General features: G+C 43.8%; 1 protein-coding gene across 2 annotated transcripts in view; it reads left to right on the top strand.

Moving 5' to 3' along the window:
* The window catches only part of SMARCE1 (SWI/SNF related, matrix associated, actin dependent regulator of chromatin, subfamily e, member 1), a 30380-nt gene extending 14440 nt beyond the window's left edge, over positions 1-15940 (top strand). For both annotated transcript variants that reach the window (XM_044298353.1, XM_044298352.1), the window contains exons 7-11: positions 5830-6001; positions 8392-8564; positions 11868-11969; positions 12410-12659; positions 15174-15940. In XM_044298353.1, the coding sequence (XP_044154288.1) occupies positions 5830-6001; positions 8392-8564; positions 11868-11969; positions 12410-12659; positions 15174-15397 (921 nt within the window). In that variant the 3' untranslated portion in view covers positions 15398-15940. The remainder of the gene's footprint in view (positions 1-5829; positions 6002-8391; positions 8565-11867; positions 11970-12409; positions 12660-15173) is intronic.
* Positions 15941-18580: the final 2640 nt, after the last annotated feature.

Raw genomic sequence — 18580 nt, 5'->3', positions numbered from 1 at the left:
AAAGTTTTAGGCAGGTATAGAAAAACAAGGGATGGTTCCTTTACGATAACTGCTTGCTTGTCGGTGGAGTTAAAGAGCAGCACTTACATGCAAGGCTTCTGCCATCGCTGGCTTATACAGATTCATTGTTTGTAGACGGCAGATAACTGAGCACACAGCACAGTCTACTGCCCAGAAACGGGTCATTTCACCTGATGAAGTACATTTACACAGGCCTGTTGTCAGGAACGAATGCACTTTTCTGATAATCAGCCGGACAATTGATATAAATCCACCTTAAAGGGAACCTGTCACCGGGATTTTGTGTATAGAGCTGAGGACATGGGTTGCCAGATGGCCGCTAGCACATCCGCAATACCCAGTCCCCATAGCTCTGTGTGCTTTTATTGTGTAAAAAAACTAAACAATTTGATAGATATGCAAATTAACCTGAGATGAGTGCTGTCCCTGACTTATCTCACATACAGGACTCATCTCTGGTTAATTTGCATATCTATCAAATCGTTTTTTTTACACAATAAAAGCACACAGAGCTATGGGGATTGGGGATTGCGGATGTGCTAGCGGCCATCTAGCAACCCGTGTCCTCAGCTCTATACAAAAAATCCCGGTGACAGGTTCCCTTTAACAATGCTTTTAAAAATGGACGTGTTAATAATTTACTATCTATTAACGAGGTGCAAAGTGGAGGAACAAATGAGAAATCTAAATCCAATCAATATTCTGTGTGACCTCCCTTTGCCTTCTAAACAGCATCAGTTCTTCTAGGTACATTTGCACACAGTTTTAAAGGGAATCTGTCACCTGCTTTTACCATTTTAAGCTGTCACCATCGCTATGTTCACTAAAGTACCTTATTTCCAGCAGTCTTCGTTTTACTTTATTTCGTTTTGTCCTTTTGATATAAAAGCGCTTTTTATGTTATGGTAATGAGGCTCCAAGGTGCCCAGAGGGGCGTTTTTTTCACCCTCCGGTGCCCAGTGACGCCCCCCTGCAGTGCCCAACAACGCCTCCTGATCCTCAAATAACCTCCCACAGCCCAGCAAATGGTTCTGCCCCCTCCCCACGTCATAGTTTACCTTATAGAAATGCCCCGTCCTTCTTCCTGTCTGCGGCCAGAAAACTCGCGCAGTCGCAGTACGGCCTGAGGGCAACAGCCTCAAAAGTCTCACTGGGCATGCGCCCAGCCCAGTGATGTAAGATTTGTCTCCGTACCATACGAAGTTGCACGAGACTTCGTAGAATAACTTCGGTAATTGATTATTACAGTAAAAGACCACTTCAGAACTTGGAACCGAACTTGACTTCGCTTCCGAGTGGTACCTTGCAACCGAAGCAGAGTTCGGTTCCATGGTTTTTCACTAATAATCAATTACCAAAGTTATTTAACGAAGTCGCGCATGACTTATTGAATAACGGACTTCAGCTGATCAGAGCTCATACATTCTAATACTGTACGGGGACGGATCTCCGTACAGTATTATAACAATTTTTTTAGTGAAGCGACTTTGGATGAAGCATCTGAAGTCACTTCGCTCTTCTCTAATCCTGACCAACGACCTCTCTATTTGCTGAAATGCAGCCCCAAACTGGCAAAGAACCACCACCATGCTTCCCTACAGACCCTCATTGTACCGCTCTCCAGCCCTTCATCGAACAACTGTCTTCTGTTACTGCCAAATACAGTGATCCCTCAAGATACAATGGCCTCAGTATACAATATTTCCAACATACAATGGTCTGTTTCTGACCCATCGTAAGGTGAAACCAGACTCGACATACAATGCCTCAGACTCCAATCAATCAAGGTCACTTCTCTGGTAAAATGGCTGGATTAGTTGCTGTTTAGCAGCTATTCCTGACTGTTATATGTAAGGACTTGTTTTATCTGTCTTAGTTATCTGCTTATTTTTCTTAAATCTTCATTTTCTCTTATTTTAAATGCCATTTTGGGGCTTTGGAACCGATTACTCAACTTACAATGGTTTTAACCTACAATGGTCGTCCTGGAACCAATTAATAGTGTAACGTGAGGGACCACTGTACTTTACATTTTGACTTATCAGTCCAGAGCACCTGCTGCCATTTTTCTGCCCCCCAGTTCCTATGTTTTCTTGCATAGTTGAGTGGAAACAAGGCTAAGCGACTCTGAGTTGCAGAAAAACGCAGCTGGTTCTCTACACTGATGAGTCAGAATTGTAATATTTGGCAGTGTTTATCTGAACCATCATGACATAGACTGACATCTCGGATAAGATATTGGTACTTTTTGTGGTTTCCCTCATATCCGACTGGTCTCTTCAAGTGATAAACAAACTTTATTTGTTAGGGCTCATGCACACGACCGTATGTATTTTGTGTTCCGGGTGACGTCCGTGTGCATTCCGTATTTTGCGGAAAGGAACAGCTGCCCCCTAATAGAACAGTACTATCCTTGTCCGAATGCAGACAATAATAGGACTTTTTCTTTTTTTTGCCGAACAGACATACGGAAACTTAGCTTTTTATTTTTTTGCGGACCCGTTGAAGGGAATGGTTCCGCATACGGTCTCCAGGAACGGACACGGAAAGAAAATACGTTTGCCTTAGCCTGAGTTCACAGTTCAGTTATTTCCATCAGTTATTGTGAGTCAAAACCAAAAGTGAAACCTACACAGAGATAAGCTATAATGGAAAGACTAGCCTTTGTTCTGTGTGTTTGACCTGCACCTGGTTTTGTCTCACAGTAACGCCTCATTCACACGTCAGTGTTTCATGGTTGTGTGCTGTATGTGTTCTCCACGGACAGCACACGTCCCTATTAATTTTAATGTGTGTATTTACACATCAATGTTTTAGCACGGTCCATGGTTTCAACACAGATGTATACTCTATTTTGTCTGTGTTTACGGATCCATCATGCCCATTATAGTCTATGGGTCCGTGAAAACCACAGGTGCCATCCATGTTTCACGGATCATTAAGAAGAGATTCTTTCAAAATTACTTTTCAACTGTTCAGTGTCAGTAAAACACGGATGCAAAAAACTGACCCAACACGGATCCTTCATGGACAGCTTCACAGATGCATCACTGACCCACCTGCTCACGGATCTGAGCACAGACACGGACATGTGAATGAGGCTTAACTGATGGAAATAACTGAAGTGTGAACTTGGCCTTAGCTTCTTGCACTTTCTGGTTTGGACCTGTTTTCTCACCACAGCCTTATAATTTTAATGACCCCTAATATTGCAAGGAGAAAACTAGTGTCAAATGGATTTACACAGCCCGATATTGGGGCAGATTATTGGGAACACATGTTTCCCAACAATCTGCCTGTCTAAAGGTGCTGCGGATCACCTGATGAACAAGCGAAACTGTACTTGCAAGTAAACTATCGTTTCTGGGCAGCAGATCACAATAGGGGCAACCATGATGCTGATTATTTCTGTCGGTGCATGCACAGTTCTTGACGCAGGTGCGGTATAGCACTGTCAATCTAAAGGCAGGGGGCATGATGAAAAGCAGAGGGGCGTCATTATGAAGCACCAGGGGTGTTGCTGCAGCTGTGCTCGAACCGCATAAGCCCGCCTCCTAGTGCTCGAATTGTTCATTTGCATAATTTTAACATTTCATTTTTCTCCGCAATTATGCCACCGAGAGAAATAAGACAGATATCGATGTAACCAGCGTCATCAACCATACCACGCTATATGCTTGGTAGAGTAGGGGTTATTCTGGGTGACAGAGCCGCATTAACAAGCAGCCGACTGTTGGTAATCCACCTTTACTGACAACAGATACTCTAGATAAAAGTAGATGGCTCGGAGTACAGGTCTTACGGCAGAAATGCTACATATCCATTCACTTTATCTTAAAAAGGGTTCTCCAGGCTTTTAATATTGATGACCTATCCTCAGGACAGGTCATCAATATCAGATCGGCGGGGGTCCGACACCTGGCACCCCCGCCGATCAGCTGTTTGACGAGAGGGCGTACGCCGTGCCAGCGCTGCCTGTTCCTTACTGTTTACCTTCTAGCCGTTGCATCTGCAGCGGTGAGCAGCTGTATTTACACCCAAGCCATCCCATTCATTTCAATGGTACGGATTGCTCCTATACACTTGTATAGGAGAGATGGGATGGCTTGGGTGTAATTACACCTGCTCACCGCTGCAGATGCAACGGCGAGAAGGCAGCGCTGGCAAGGAGTGCGCCTTCTGTTCAAACAGCTGATCAGCGAGGGTGCCGGGTGTCGGACCCCCACCAATCTGATATTTATGACCTGTCCTGAGGATAGGTCATCAATATTAAAAGCCCGGAGGACCCTTTTAAATGAAGTGCAGCTCTGTCTAGTTTTGGTAAACTTCTCTGCCAGACTTTGCCCCATATATGAAAATGGTGAGCCGCTTCCTTATACTTGTGAATGCCGTCAGTGGTGCTCTCATATGCTCCGTTTATTTTGCTGCTCTACAAATATTGTTTGTGTTACGCTTTGTGTATGACGCTTGTGTTTTGCTGATTTGTGACATTTACCACTTACAGCTAATGTGATGGCTTCACTTACTTGAGCCAGTTGTTTCTACTCTACAGTGATGAGGGGCAACCACCCCAAAACAGCTGTCTGCAGATGAGGTACCGGCTTAGTTAAAATCCTAAGTTATGTCTCAGGGCCTGTTTAAAAGGTCGACCAGGATAGCTGCCTTACGTCTGGTGGCTCAGCTTTCTTCTCTTTTTGGAAAGAGATCCAATTTGCATATCCATTTACTGCAGCGATGTGTGAATTGAATTTGATTTCATGGCTGCATACAGTGATGGCCGGAACAAAGAACTTGCTCTGAAGGACTATTGATACCGTTCGATGACAATGAGCTGTAGAACCCTGACCTATTGAACTTTTACTGCATATCCTAATTATATCCTTCTTTAATACACTCCTGAACATTGAAATTGCAACACTAAGAAGGAGAAGTCATGGAGTTATTCAAATTACAAGATCAACATAGTTCTTTTTATCTTTTGTATTTTGCGGATACATTGTAACAATGCCTATTCTTTTCTGCAAAATGAAAAAGAACAGGACATGTTCTATATATTATTTATAATGTTTTTTATCTGCGGGACTGTGGAATAGGCATACAGATGCGGACAGCACACAGTGTGCTGTCCACATATTTTGCAGCCCCGTTGGGTCCACATCCGATCAGCAAAAAATATGAATTGGATGATGCGAACCAAAAATAGTCGCGTGAATGAAGCCTTAACGTAGGAAAGGGATAGTAAGATTTCCCCAGGAGAAGAAGAAACATGTCAGAAGTTGGGGTAAGCCGGGTTTCCACTGGGCACTAGAACGGAGGGGCACTGTGAGTCTAGCTGTGCAGTCTTTGGATACCTGAGCCAGTGTTTGTACCTGCCTTACACCTGAACTGTCTGCAGAGCACATAGTTCTGTATATTCCCTTACGGCAACCTCGGATTATCAGACGCTGCACTTCTTTCTGGGGGAAAATTTAACCATTTGTCTTAATAACCCCGTACACTGCCCTTATCAGTAGAGTGAGGTGTATCAGCAAACAATGGCATCTGATGAGCAGGAATTTTATGACCCTTTTAAAAATAGAAAACATGCCAGGCACGGCAGCAAGTAAATGGACTGCTAATGTTTTTTTATTTTTTTTACATTGAGCATAACTTGTAAGTACAGCCCTAGAGCAATCCGATTAAATGTCAATAGAATAGGAGTGAGAGTTACTGTACGATGGAGGTCATTCTCTGAATAAATCTGTAGCAAAGTTAATGGCTGTCTTGTATATGATTGTAATTGTGGTCACTGGTGTGCTCTTCCTGCAGATTGAGTACAATGAATCTATGAAGACCTACCACAACTCTCCTGCTTATCTCGCTTATATCAATGCCAAAAGCAGAGCTGAAGCGGCCCTGGAAGAAGAAAGCCGCCAGCGCCAGTCCCGCATTGATAAGGGAGAGCCTTACATGAGCATCCAGCCTGCAGAGGATCCTGATGGTAAGTAAATACAGCCTATTGCATCTGACTTTAAGGTAGATTCCCATAGCAGAAATTTGAGACTCTTCCATAGATTTGCATGGGATTTGCAAAAATACACGCACGTGCTATGGAGAAGACGTCATTCACGTTTATATACCCTTAATTAGCTTTTCAGGTTAAGAGTAGCCATCCTTTTAAATATTCCTTCACAACCGCCCATTGTGCCCACAGGCGGTGCAGGTCCCCAGTGTGAAGGGTTTAAAAGCAACCGGAGCACTCCAGCGCCAAGAACCAGCTATTACTAACAGCCTGGGTTCTTAGTGCATCCTGTTTGGCGGAAGTTCAGACACCTTCATGCTGCAGCTGTATTGCAGCATGATCAAAGGGGACTAACCCCCCCCCTTCCCCCAAACCTGGTCCCTGGGTTTCCCAATGTCCTGATCAGAGACTGGTGGAGCGGTCCAAAGGCAGTCCTGAGGTCCTCTGAAGGGCCCCAGGGCTGTCTTTGCAATAAGCCTGTGTCATCGTGATGCAGTGTATAACGTATTAGCATACAGAGGGGGCCAATACACTATGTGGAAGATTTATCAAACTTGTGTAAAGTAGAACTGGCTTAGTTGCCCTGGCAACCAATCAAATTCCACCTTTTATTTTCCAAAGGAGCTGTGAAAAATGAAAGGTGGAATCTGATTGGTTGCTATGGGCAACTAAGCCAGTTCTACTTTACTCCAGCTTGATAAATCTCCCCCCTATAAGTGTGAAAGTCATAAAATAGTAATCCCATAATGGAATTTAAAAGTTGTAAATAACATTAAAAAGACCCCACGCTCCCCCCACTCAGCCCCAAAAATCACTATTATTTGCTGTAAAATAAATTCTGCTGTGCACACATTAAAATAAAAATTACACATATTAGGTATCCGAACATCTGTAATAACCTGAAGAATTTCTTTATCAGGTTATTTTGTGTAAAACGTGAACCGCCCAAAAAATAGATTTTTCTTGATTTTCGCATAAAAAATAAAAGAAACATAAATGAGACTGTAATTTTTATGTACTCCTGAACACCAAAAAATAGCATTTCCTCCCACAAAATACAAGCCCTCAGACAGCCACGTCAGTGGAAAAGTAAAGAATGTTATGGATGGTGAAATGCATAGAGAAAAAAACCTGAAAAATTGTGCTGTTATTAAGGGGTTAAAGGGTCCGTGTTCTGTCTAGACGCTGTTCATTCTACACTTGGACAGCAACCAGTTGGGGGAAATTGACTAAGGCCTCTTTCACACTTGCGTTGTCCGGATCCGGTGTGTACTCCACTTGCCGGAATTACACGCCGGATCCGGAAAAACGCAAGTGTACTGAAAGCATTTGAAGACTGATCCGTCTTCAAAATGCGTTCAGTGTTACTATGGCAGCCAGGACCGCTATTAAAGTCCTGGTTGCCATAGTAGTAGTTGGGAGCGGGGGAGCAGTATACTTACAGTCCGTGCGGCTCCCGGGGCGCTCCAGAATGACGTCAGAGCGCCCCATGCGCATGAATCACGTGATCCATGTGCTTGGGGCGCCCTGACGTCACTCTGAAGCGCCCCGGGAGCCTCACGGGCTGTAAGTATACTGCTCCCCACTACACTTTACCATGGCTGCCAGGACTTTAGCGTCCCGGCAGCCATGGTAACCATTCAGAAAAAGCTAAACGTCGGATCCGGCAATGCGCCGAAACGTCGTTTAGCTTAAGGCCGGATCCGGATCAATGCCTTTCAATGGGCATTAATTCCGGATCCGGCCTTGCGGCAAGTCTTCAGGATTTTTGGCCGGAGCAAAAAGCGCAGCATGCTGCGGTATTTTCTCCGGCCAAAAAACATTCCGGTCCGGAACTAAAGACATCCTGAACGGATTTCTCTCCATTCAGAATGCATTAGGATAAAACTGATCAGGATTCTTCCGACATAGAGCCCCGACGACGGAACTCTATGCCGGAAGAAAAGAACGCAAGTGTGAAAGATCCCTTACCGGTAAGTGTTTGTCCTTGTAAATGTTAATAATGGGAGGTCTGAGCAGCAGGTGCCCAGGTGGCACGTGGTGAAGGCTTTCATAGATGTCCTAAATATTATGAATGAGTTCCTAGCAGGTAGTCCAGCTCCCCCTAGTGTAAGAAAATAGGTATGCAGTGCTGTTTCAACTAGATCCTGCTCTGTCCGGGGTTGTCATGTCTTCACATAGCCCTGCACCGGTAAAATAACGTGATTGATTCAGGTCTTTTCACATAGTTCACGTACAGCACTCTTTTTTTTTTTCCTAGTTCTACAAAACGGAATCTTGGAGGGCAGTGTGATGCAATTTATTGCTTATGGCATGTAATAACTAAATAATTGTCCCCAACTTGTTCATACTTTGTTTCCGCCTTCCAGACTATGATGATGGCTTTTCCATGAAGCATACGGCAGCAGCACGTTTCCAGAGGAATCACCGCTTAATTAGTGAGATCTTGAGTGAGAGCGTGGTGCCAGACGTGAGATCCGTGGTTACCACGGCCAGAATGCAGGTCCTTAAAAGACAAGTCCAGTCTCTTATGGTTCACCAGGTACGTGTGTAGAAGGGTCACTAGGACATCATTTCTGCATTAAAGTAGTGCTCCTGTTTTTTATACTAGAGCCAATTTGTAACCTACACAATGAGCGGTTGTGAAGTCCAAAAGACCTTATCGGCTGCAGGGTTGTGATCTGACCACTGGACTGTTACAGCCTCTGCTGTGTTAGCCAGAAGTAAGTCTCCCTGTGCAAGTCTATAAGCACCTCAGTCTGAGTCTCAGACTTTTCATACAGATTCTTACTTTTGACTGACACAGCAGATGGTGGGAAGGGAAGGAATTAGTTATTGATTCCATCTCTAGATTTATATATCTCACAGTATCATCCTTGTATATGATAGCATGGCTACTTTCACACTAGCGGCACGGACCTCTGGCAGGCTGTTCCGTCGGGTGAACAGCCTGTCGGATCCGTCCTGCCGCTAGTGATCGTGTGCCCCTGGATTGCTGCTCCTTCCCCATTGACTATAATGGGGGCAGAGGCACGGCGAGAGGCTGTCGGAATAAATGTAGGACATGTCGTAGTTTTATTCCTGCAGCTTCTCGACGGAACTCCGCCCCCCACCCCATTATAGTCAGTGGGGACTGAGCGGCAGTCCAGGGGCACATGTTCACTAGTGTGAAAGTAGCTTTACTGTTCATGATTACTATATTCTTTCTATGGAGAAGCACAGTCTGTTGTAAAATTCCTTACCTATACGTGTTGGTTGACAAATAGTCTGTCACACTTGCATTTAAGGGTACTGGTCCGGCCATGCATTCAGGCTTCCTGATGGAAGCCAAAACCAGGAGTGGATTAAAAAAAGAGAAGTCTTATCTGTCCTTTATACTTTTTCTCCCTTTATCATCCTCCTGATTTTTCTTTTCCAAAACTGCATCAGAAAACCTGAACATGTGGCCATACCCCAAAATTGGCACCTGCAGAATAAGGGATAACTCTTGGTTTGGGTCCTACCACTGGGAACCCACCCGATCACATATCCTGTGGAGCCCCCTGAAATGGGGTGTCCACGTGCGTGCCATTCATTTTGGGATGGCTCCCGTTCTTGCTGTTGGTAGAGAATAACTTAATATAACCATAATCAATCTTTAAGGTCCTTTTTACATGAACTGATGATTTGGCAGATAATTGAAGCAAACATTTGTGATAATTGCCTGATAGTCATCAGAGATGAGGGCTGCATTTACATGTAGAAATCGCCTCCGAAGTATGGGGACAAGCGATGGATACAGAGATCACTTGTACTCATAGAAAATTTATATTCCTGGGCAGCAGATGTTTTTTGTTTTTTTTGTAGAAATCATCCAGTGAACAAGCATTCACTTGAAATACTTAAAAGGGTTTTTCTGAGATTTTTATTTATTTGCTGTTGACCTATCCTCTGGTATCTAATCGGTGGGGTCTGAGACCCGGGACCCCCACCGTTCAGCTGTTTTGAGAAGGCAACGGCGCTATGAGAGTCCAGTTCAGGTGCATTTCTTGTGTCCATAGCATTTTTCAGGTGTTTTTCCATATGCTTCCCTATATGTCTGATAGGTGCAGGTCCCACCTCTTGGACCCGCACTTATCTTTAGAACAGAACCCGCAAAGTGAAGCACGCATGCGCAGCCATTCTCCATTCGTTCCTATGGGAGCGCCACAAATAGCCAAACGGCATGCTCGGCTATTTTCAGCAGTGCCAAAGAAATAGATGGGAATTTCACCTCGAAAGAGCAGCCATGCTCCATTCACTTGTAAGGGGTTGACGGAAATAGCGCTAATCTATTTTAGGAGCTCCCATAGGAATGAATGGAGGTCGGCTGCGTGTGCGCCATGCAACTTCCATCACTTTGCGGGCTCTGTTCTAAAGATGGGTCTCCTATCACCCATCAGACATTGGGGGGATATCCTAGCTTATATGCCCCCAATGTCTGAGGTGCGACAACCCCTTTAAAGGGAATCTGTCATCAGGATTATCACTATTTTAGTACCTTATTTACAGATGTGCCTCTGTTCCAGTAATAGATGTTTTCTATCTTATGGAAATCCAGTTTATCAAGTATGCAAATGAGCCAGCAAGGTGCCCAGAGGGGAGTCACTCTTGCAGGAAGGAGCCCGGGCACGCCTCCTGCCACAATGTGTCTACCCACCCCTCCTACATCACATTAAAGCCATAACTCTGCCCCCCTTTTCCCTACTCCCAGCATGAGGACGGGCTTGGGCACTAGCAGGAGGCGTGTCTGGGCTCCTTCCTGCAAGAGTGACTCCCCTCTGGGCACCTTACTGGCTCATTTGCATACCAAATAAACTGGATTTTCAGAGGATACAAACATCTATTGCTGGAACAAAAGCACATCTCGAAGTAAGGTACTAAGTGCTATTAGGCCATAGCTTTACTTCAATAGCGATTATCCTGCTGAAAGATTTCTTTTTGGACTAAATAGCAGGAACCCTTTCAGGTTCCTAACGGGAAAAAGCCTGAAAAAATACAGGTTCCACGTGTGAAAATAAAAATACTACTAAAATAAAACCTATATAAAAGCATTTGGTTTTATTGGATATATTTTAAAAAAAATAGCCTGAAGTGGTTTTAATAGGGATGGAAACATGGAAAGTTAAAATACTAAAAGCTTCTGACACCTTTAGTCCCTTTATGAGTTGTGGTTTCCTCTGTCTTAAAGTTCTGTCCCTTTTTCTGAATGGAAGCGTGAAAGAACACGCTGAGGCTGGGTAGAAACTAACCTCGCCCCAATCCGCAGTGTGGTGAATGGGAGTGTCCCCTAATGCCTGAAGCCTAAATCCTGTCTAATCCTATGAAGCCTATCCTAATGCCTAAATCCAGCAGGCTTTACTGCCCAAATACAGTCCAGCGCCTTTCACTATAATGATAAGATTTGGCCGCAACCAGGCAAATATACCCAGATCTGTTCTCTACCAGTCCCCATTATAGGTGGCGCCTGGTATTCACGGATCCGGCAGGCTGTTCCTGGCCTGTTTACTGCATGTGTAAAACAGGCCTAACCGTTTTAGTTGATAACGATGACCTTGTGTCTTGCTGAAGATCCACTGCTGTTAAATTGGAGACCTGCTAACAGAGGAGCTCGGGTGAATTTGGCTAGTCCTAGTGTTACAGGGGATATTTATGGCCCTCTATAGCTCATCATCACCGGGGTGGATCCTGTCCCTGTCTATGGCTTTCCTCTGTGAAGGTCAAGTAATACCTTCTGGGTTTGAAGGTTTTGCGTCTGTGTTTCTGTAGCAAATAGTAGAGATTAGCGATGCCCATGATTTCTTCACATTTCTGTATTTTCCTTCAGCGCAAATTGGAGGCTGAGCTGTTACAAATTGAAGATCGTCACCAGGAAAAGAAGAGAAAGTTCTTAGAAAGTACTGAAGCCTTCAACAATGAGCTAAAACGGGTACTTGTTAAAAATCTTCTGGGCAGCTCTTCTGCTAACTAGCACGTGACTACATTGGATCTCCGAGGTCTAGTTTAGACGGCCATGTCTGCTTTCACAAAACAGGTTGAACCCATTTGAACCAAATCTAAAAAGGGTCTCACAAAATGGTGCCTGCATTATCTGCAGTTTTTTTTTTTTTTTCTTTTTTAAATTGAAGTTTTATTCCTGTTGCCAAGTAATCTCCCTTTTCACCTTAGGACATTGGTTGTACTGAGGCTACTGTGTGAACCAGAGTGTGCCTTTTTTAAGTACTCGGGCGGCCATTGTACTACATTGTACAGGCAATTTTTTCTATAAAATAAATGATAGCATAGTATTTTAGTAAGTGTAGGGTAACCCTTTACATAGCATGTGAGTTTTTTTTTGTTATTATGTGGCTTTTGTCTTTATTATTACAGCTATGCAGCCTGAAAGTAGAAGTGGATATGGATAAAATTGCAGCAGAAATAGCTCAAGCAGAAGAACAGGCTCGAAAACGTCAGGAAGAACGAGAGAAAGAAGCAGCAGAACAAGCTGAACGCAATCAGAACGCTGCAGCAGCTGCTGCCGCCGCTGCTGCTGCTGCTGCTGCTGCTGCTGTTGAGGAGGAGCTGGAAGAAGTGAAGAATGAAGAGAAGAATGGAGAGGAGGAGGTGGCAATGGAGACAGGTATGAGCACTCTTATAGATGATTCATCTTTTTCCAAGTCAATGCTAAAACGTTTCCTAGTTGAGAGTAGTGATTTGATGGCCATTGCATTTTCATTGTACACTTTTTTTGTGCCAGAACTGTGTAAAGGGGTTGTCCGACTTACAGTTGCAAGAAAAAGTATGTGAACCCTTTGGAATGATATGGATTTCTGCACAAATTGGTCATAAAATGTGATCTTCATCTAAGCTGCAACAATAGACAATCACAGTCTGATTAAACTAATAACACACAAAGAATCAAATGTTACCATGTTTTTATTGAACACACCATGTAAACATTCACAGTGCAGGTGGAAAAAGTATGTGAACCCTTGGATTGAATAACTGGTTGAACCTCATTTGGCAGCAATAACTTCAACCAAACGTTCCTGTAGTTGCAGATCAGACGTGCACAACGGTCAGGAGTAATTCTTGACCATTCCTCTTTACAGAACTGTTTCAGTTCAGCAATACTCTTGGGATGTCTGGTGTGAATCGCTTTCTTGAGGTCATGCCACAGCATCTCAGGGTTGAGGTCAGGACTCTGCCTGGGCCACTTCAGAAGGCGTATTTTCTTCTGTTGAAGCCATTCTATTGTTGATTTGCTTCTATGCTTTGGGTCATTGTCCTGTTGCAACACCCATCTTCTGTTGAGCTTCAGCTGGTGGACAGATGGCCTTAAGTTCTCCTGCAAAATGTCTTGATAAACGTGGGAATTAATTTTTCCTTCGATTACAGCAATCCGTCCAGGCCCTGATGCAGCAGAGCTGCCCCCACCACCATACTTCACAGTTGGGATGAGGTTTTGATGTTGGTGTGCTGTGTCTCTTTTTCTCCACACATAGTGTTGTGTGTTTCTTCCAAACAACTCAACTTTGGTTTCATCTGTCCACAGAATATTTTGCCAGTACTGCTGTGGAACATCCAGGTGCTCTTGCGCAAACTGTAAAAGTGCAGCAATGTTTCTTTTGGACAGCAGTGGCTTCCTCTGTGGTATCCTCCCATGAAATCCATTCTTGTTTAGTCTTTTACGTATCGTAGACTCGCTAATAGGGATGTTAGCATATGCCAGAGATATTTGTAAGTCTTTAGCTGACCCTCTAGGATTCTTCTTCACTTCATTGAGCAGTCTGCGCTGTGCTCTTGCAGTTATCTTTACAGGACGGCCACTCCTAGGGAGAGTAGCAGCAGTGCTGAGCTTTCTACTTTTATAGACAATTTGTCTTACCGTGGACTGATGAACAGCAAGGCTTTTGGAGATACTTTTTATAACCGTTTCTAGCTTTATGCAAGTCAACAATTCTTAATCGTAGGTCTTCTGAGAGCTCTTTTGTGCGAGGCATCATTCACATCAGGCAATGCTTCTTGTTAAAAGCAAACCCAGAACTGGTGTGTGTTTTTTATAGGGCAGGGCAGCTGTAACCACCTCCAATCTCATCTCATTGATTGGACTCCAGTTGGCTGACACCTCACTCCAATTAGCTCTTGGAGGTGTCATTAGTCTAGGGCAGGCATGGCCAACCTGCGGCTCTCCAGCTGTTGTAAAACTACAACTCCCACCATGCCCTGCTGTAGGCTGCTAGCTGTAGGCAGTCTGGGCATGCTGGGAGTTGTAGTTTTGCAACAGCTGAAGAGCCTCAGGTTGGCCATCCCTGGTCTAGGGGTTTACATACTTATTTCACCTGCACCGTGAATGTTTACATGGTGTGTTCAATAAAAACATGGTAACATTTAATTCTTTGTGTGTTATTAGTTTAAGCAGACTGGGATTGTCTATTGTTGTGACTTAGATGAAGATCAGATCACATTTTATGACCAATTTGTGCAGAAATCCATATCATTCCAAAGGGGTCACATACTTTTTCTTGCAACTGTATTAAAATATTTCCTGTCTGTCACTCTTGCAGCCATGACATAATTTTACTGGTTGTAACGATATCATGTCTGTATACACTAGACACCAGTGTCTCCACAATATAAGCGGTCATGTGGATTATACAGGCCCATTCGGGAGGACTGGACACACAGTGGGGAATCAAATGACCGAATGTGAATGACAGCTGCTGGCCAGGGATACATTTTTATAAATGGAACAACCTCTTTAAGGTTGCGTGGTCTTTGCTTAGCTTTTTTTATGCATTTAGCAAAGGCTCTTCCATGTAAGTCTCTGCATTCTTAATAATCTTTTTACATATAGTTTAGCTTTAGCATAACTGCCTTCAACTGTTTGTCCCATAGACTTGAGTGGAGATGTGCATGTGGCGGCCACCAGCTGCATTGACCTGTAACCTGCTGTAAATAAGAAACCTTTCCATCTACTGTAGCTCTCTGGTGCCTCTGGGCATGGTTTTTGTTTGTGCCTCCGTTTATTGTCACACAGAATATTTTTCTTGCCTCTATGGAAAAGAACAAAATAATTAGTTAAAAATCACATTAATGCTGGCAACTATTAATTTCTATATGAGCATTGTACATTTGCGGTTTACTTTTCCAGAGGACACCCCTTCTTTGCCACCACCAGAGGAGACCAGTGAAAGCCAACAGAATGGAGAAGAAGGAATATCTACCCCCGATGACAAGGAAAGCGGACAAGAGGCAGTGGATAGCACACTGGATGAGGGAACAAGTGACAGCAACACTGGGTCTGAGAGTAACAGTGGAACCGTAGAAGAACCCACCACAGATCAAGCCACAGAGGAAACGGACCGCAAAGATTGATCTCATTGTGCTAAGGGTTACGAGGGTTATTTTCTTGTCACTCATAGGTTTTGTCAGGAAAGATGTTTCAGATCATTCCTACATTATAATCCCACCGTATTGCTGCTTCTCGACAACTGTCTATGTGGAGCACTTGTCAACACTACCTTATCTGTTATGGTCAGTTCTGGTGGTGGATGGGCATTTGCGCCATAGAAATGGTGTCTTGTAGCATTCTAGCTTGAGGACACAAGTCTTGCTGACTGTCCTCAGTGTACTGTAACCAGACAGTGGGATTAGATAGTGTCCTTACAGTGGGTATGGACTAGCTTCAGTACTGATTCAGTAATGCAGCCATGTTCAAGTTCTGTGCTTTTTTAATTCTTCAATCTAAACTTAATTTTAATGTTCCCCACCATGCTGCAGCTTTGTAGCTGATATGGCGTAAACACAGTTGTTAGCTGTGTTATAAAATCTAATGTATTAATTGATATTTTTTAGTACTTTTTTTTTTTCTTTTCTTTTTTATGCAACCAAAATGAAATAAAGAAGAATTAAATACTAGGTTTGCATTCATCTGTTCGTGTACTGGGACAAAAGATGCTAATGGTTCAGTAACTATCTTACCACATATATAGTGCATTCAAAAGGTCTTTAGACCCTTTCACTTTTTTCACATTTTGTTATTTTGCAACCTTGTCACTCAATACCCTATAATGAGAAAGTGAAAATACATTTTAGAAATATTTGCTTATTTATTTGAAAGGAAACATTTTTCACTTGGACATAAGTATTTAGACCCTTTGCCATGACGTTTGAAGTTTAGCTCTGGGGCCTCCAATTTCTCTTGATCATCTTTGCGATGTTTCTACTCTTTGCTTGGAGTCCACTGGTGATAAATTCAGTTGATTGGACATGATTTGGAAACATACAGCCCTGTCTGTATAAGGTCTCAAAGATGACAATGCATGTCTGAGAAAAAAAACAAGCCATGAGAAGGAAAGAGCTACCTGTAGAGTCCAGAGTCATGATTGTGTGGAGGCACAGATCTGGAGAAGGGTACGGAAACATTATTGCTGCATGAAAGTTCCTAAAAGCACAGTCTCCTCCATAATTTTTAAATGAAAGAGGTTTGAAACAACCAAGACTCTTACTAGAGCTGGCCACCCCACCAGACTAATCAGGGGAGAAGGGCCTGGGTATGAGAGGCGACCAAGAGCCCAGTGGTCCCTTTGGTTGAGTTCCAAAGATTCTGTATGTGGATGGGAGAAACTTCCTGAAGGTCAACCATTACTGCAGCACTCCACCAATCTGGGATTTACTGCAGGTGACCAAAGAAGCGTTGCCTCAGTAAAAGTACATAAAAGCCAGTCTGGAGTTTGCCAAAAAACAAAAATGACCTAAAGGACTGTGAGAAACAAGAATAACTTTTGGCCTCAATTCTAAGCACAGTGTGTGAAGGAAACCAGGAACTACTCCTCACCTGCCCAATACCATTTCTACAGTGAGGCATGGTGGCGGCAGCATCATGTTGTGGGGGTGTTTTTCAACGGCTGGGATGAGTAGACTGGTCCGGGATGAGGGAAAGCTGAATGGAGCACAGTGCAGAGAGATTCTTAATGAAAACTTGATCCAGAGTGCTATGGGCTAAAGACACAGACAAGACAACACAGGAAAACTCTGAATGTCCTTGAGTGGCCCAGCCAAAGCCCTGATTTAAACCCTATCTAACGTCTCTAGAGAGACCTGAAAATGGCTGTCCACTGAGGGCCCCATCCAATCTGACAGAACTTGAGAAGATCTGAAGAGAAGAATGGCAGAAAATCTCTGAATCCAGGTGTGCAAACCTTGTGACATACCCAAGAAGACTAGAGGCTGTAATCTCTGCCAAAGGTGCTGAGTTAAAGGGTCTGAATACTTATCTCAATGCAACTTTTTTTTTTTTTCTTTTCATAAAATTAACAAAGATTTTGAACATTATGTTTTCACTTTGTCATTAAGGGGTACTGAGTGCAGAATGATGGAGGAAAAACATGAATTCCATTCGGACAGGCCGCAACATAATTAGAAGGGTCTGAAGACTTTCCAAGTTGTATGCATTGTAATACATTGTCGCAAATTCCATACCTAAAAGGGTTGTCTCGCCTCATCGCTACAACATGCCTCTAATGTCTGATGGGTGCAGGTCTCACCACTTGGACCCGCACTTATATTTAGAACGGAGCCTGCAAAGTGAAGCACGCATGTGCAGCTGTCCTCTATTTATTCCAATGGGACAAATATAGTCCCAAAGAAATGAATTGGAAGCGTACCTCGCAAGCGCGGCCATGCTCCATTCATTTCTATGGCTTTGACGGAAATAGCCGAGCTAGTGCTCAGCTATTTTAGGCACTCCAATAGGAATGAATGGAGGTCTGCTTCATGTGCGCTGTGCACCTCCTTCACTTTGCGGGCTCCGTGCTAAAGATAGAGGAGACCTATCGCCCATCAGACATTGGTGGGAACATCCTAGCTTATATGCCCCCAATGTCTGAGGTGTGACAACCCCTTTAAGACTAAATAGCAGGAACCCTTAGGGTACGGTAATGGGTTTCTGCACACAGTTTTAGAAGCCAAAATCAGGAGTGGATTATAAAAGGAGAGTAAGTATAAAAGACAGATGCCACTTCTTTTTTATTTTTTATTCACTTCTTCCAAAACTGCATGCAGAAACCTGAATGTGTGGCCCTAGCTTCTGTGCATGCTGTGACTTTGCAGATGCCAGTGTACAGCTATAGGGCATGCCAGGAGGAATAGTTTAGAAATACTAGAGAGCTGCAGGATGCAAACTACTACCTTAGATCCGTGTAGCCAATGGCAAGCAGTGATGGTGACAAGCCTCTCTAGCATCGCGGGTGACATTAGGGAGGCTCGTCCCGGTCACCGCTGGCGATTGGCTGCTCCCCCCCCAGACACCTGATGATGTTTTCATCCGCTCACGGGGAGAAGCGGCGGCGCGGGGAGCCAGGAAAGTAGATTCAGTTTGGTTGACATTTTTTAGTCTCAGATAACCCCTTTTAATAGAGAACTACCAAAATAAGTTTATGAAAAGTATATTGTACGTGTTTTCAGTCCTTGAAGAGAAGCTGTACTGTTTGGCGTAGGTTTGGACACCTACTGTGCGATTGTAAGTTGAAGGGGTCTTTCATATTGCCCATTTGGCTG

This window comes from Bufo gargarizans, chromosome 6 (assembly GCF_014858855.1).
Source record: "Bufo gargarizans isolate SCDJY-AF-19 chromosome 6, ASM1485885v1, whole genome shotgun sequence".
Taxonomy (NCBI): Eukaryota; Metazoa; Chordata; class Amphibia; order Anura; family Bufonidae; genus Bufo; species Bufo gargarizans.
This window is presented reverse-complemented; position numbering and strand designations above follow the sequence as displayed.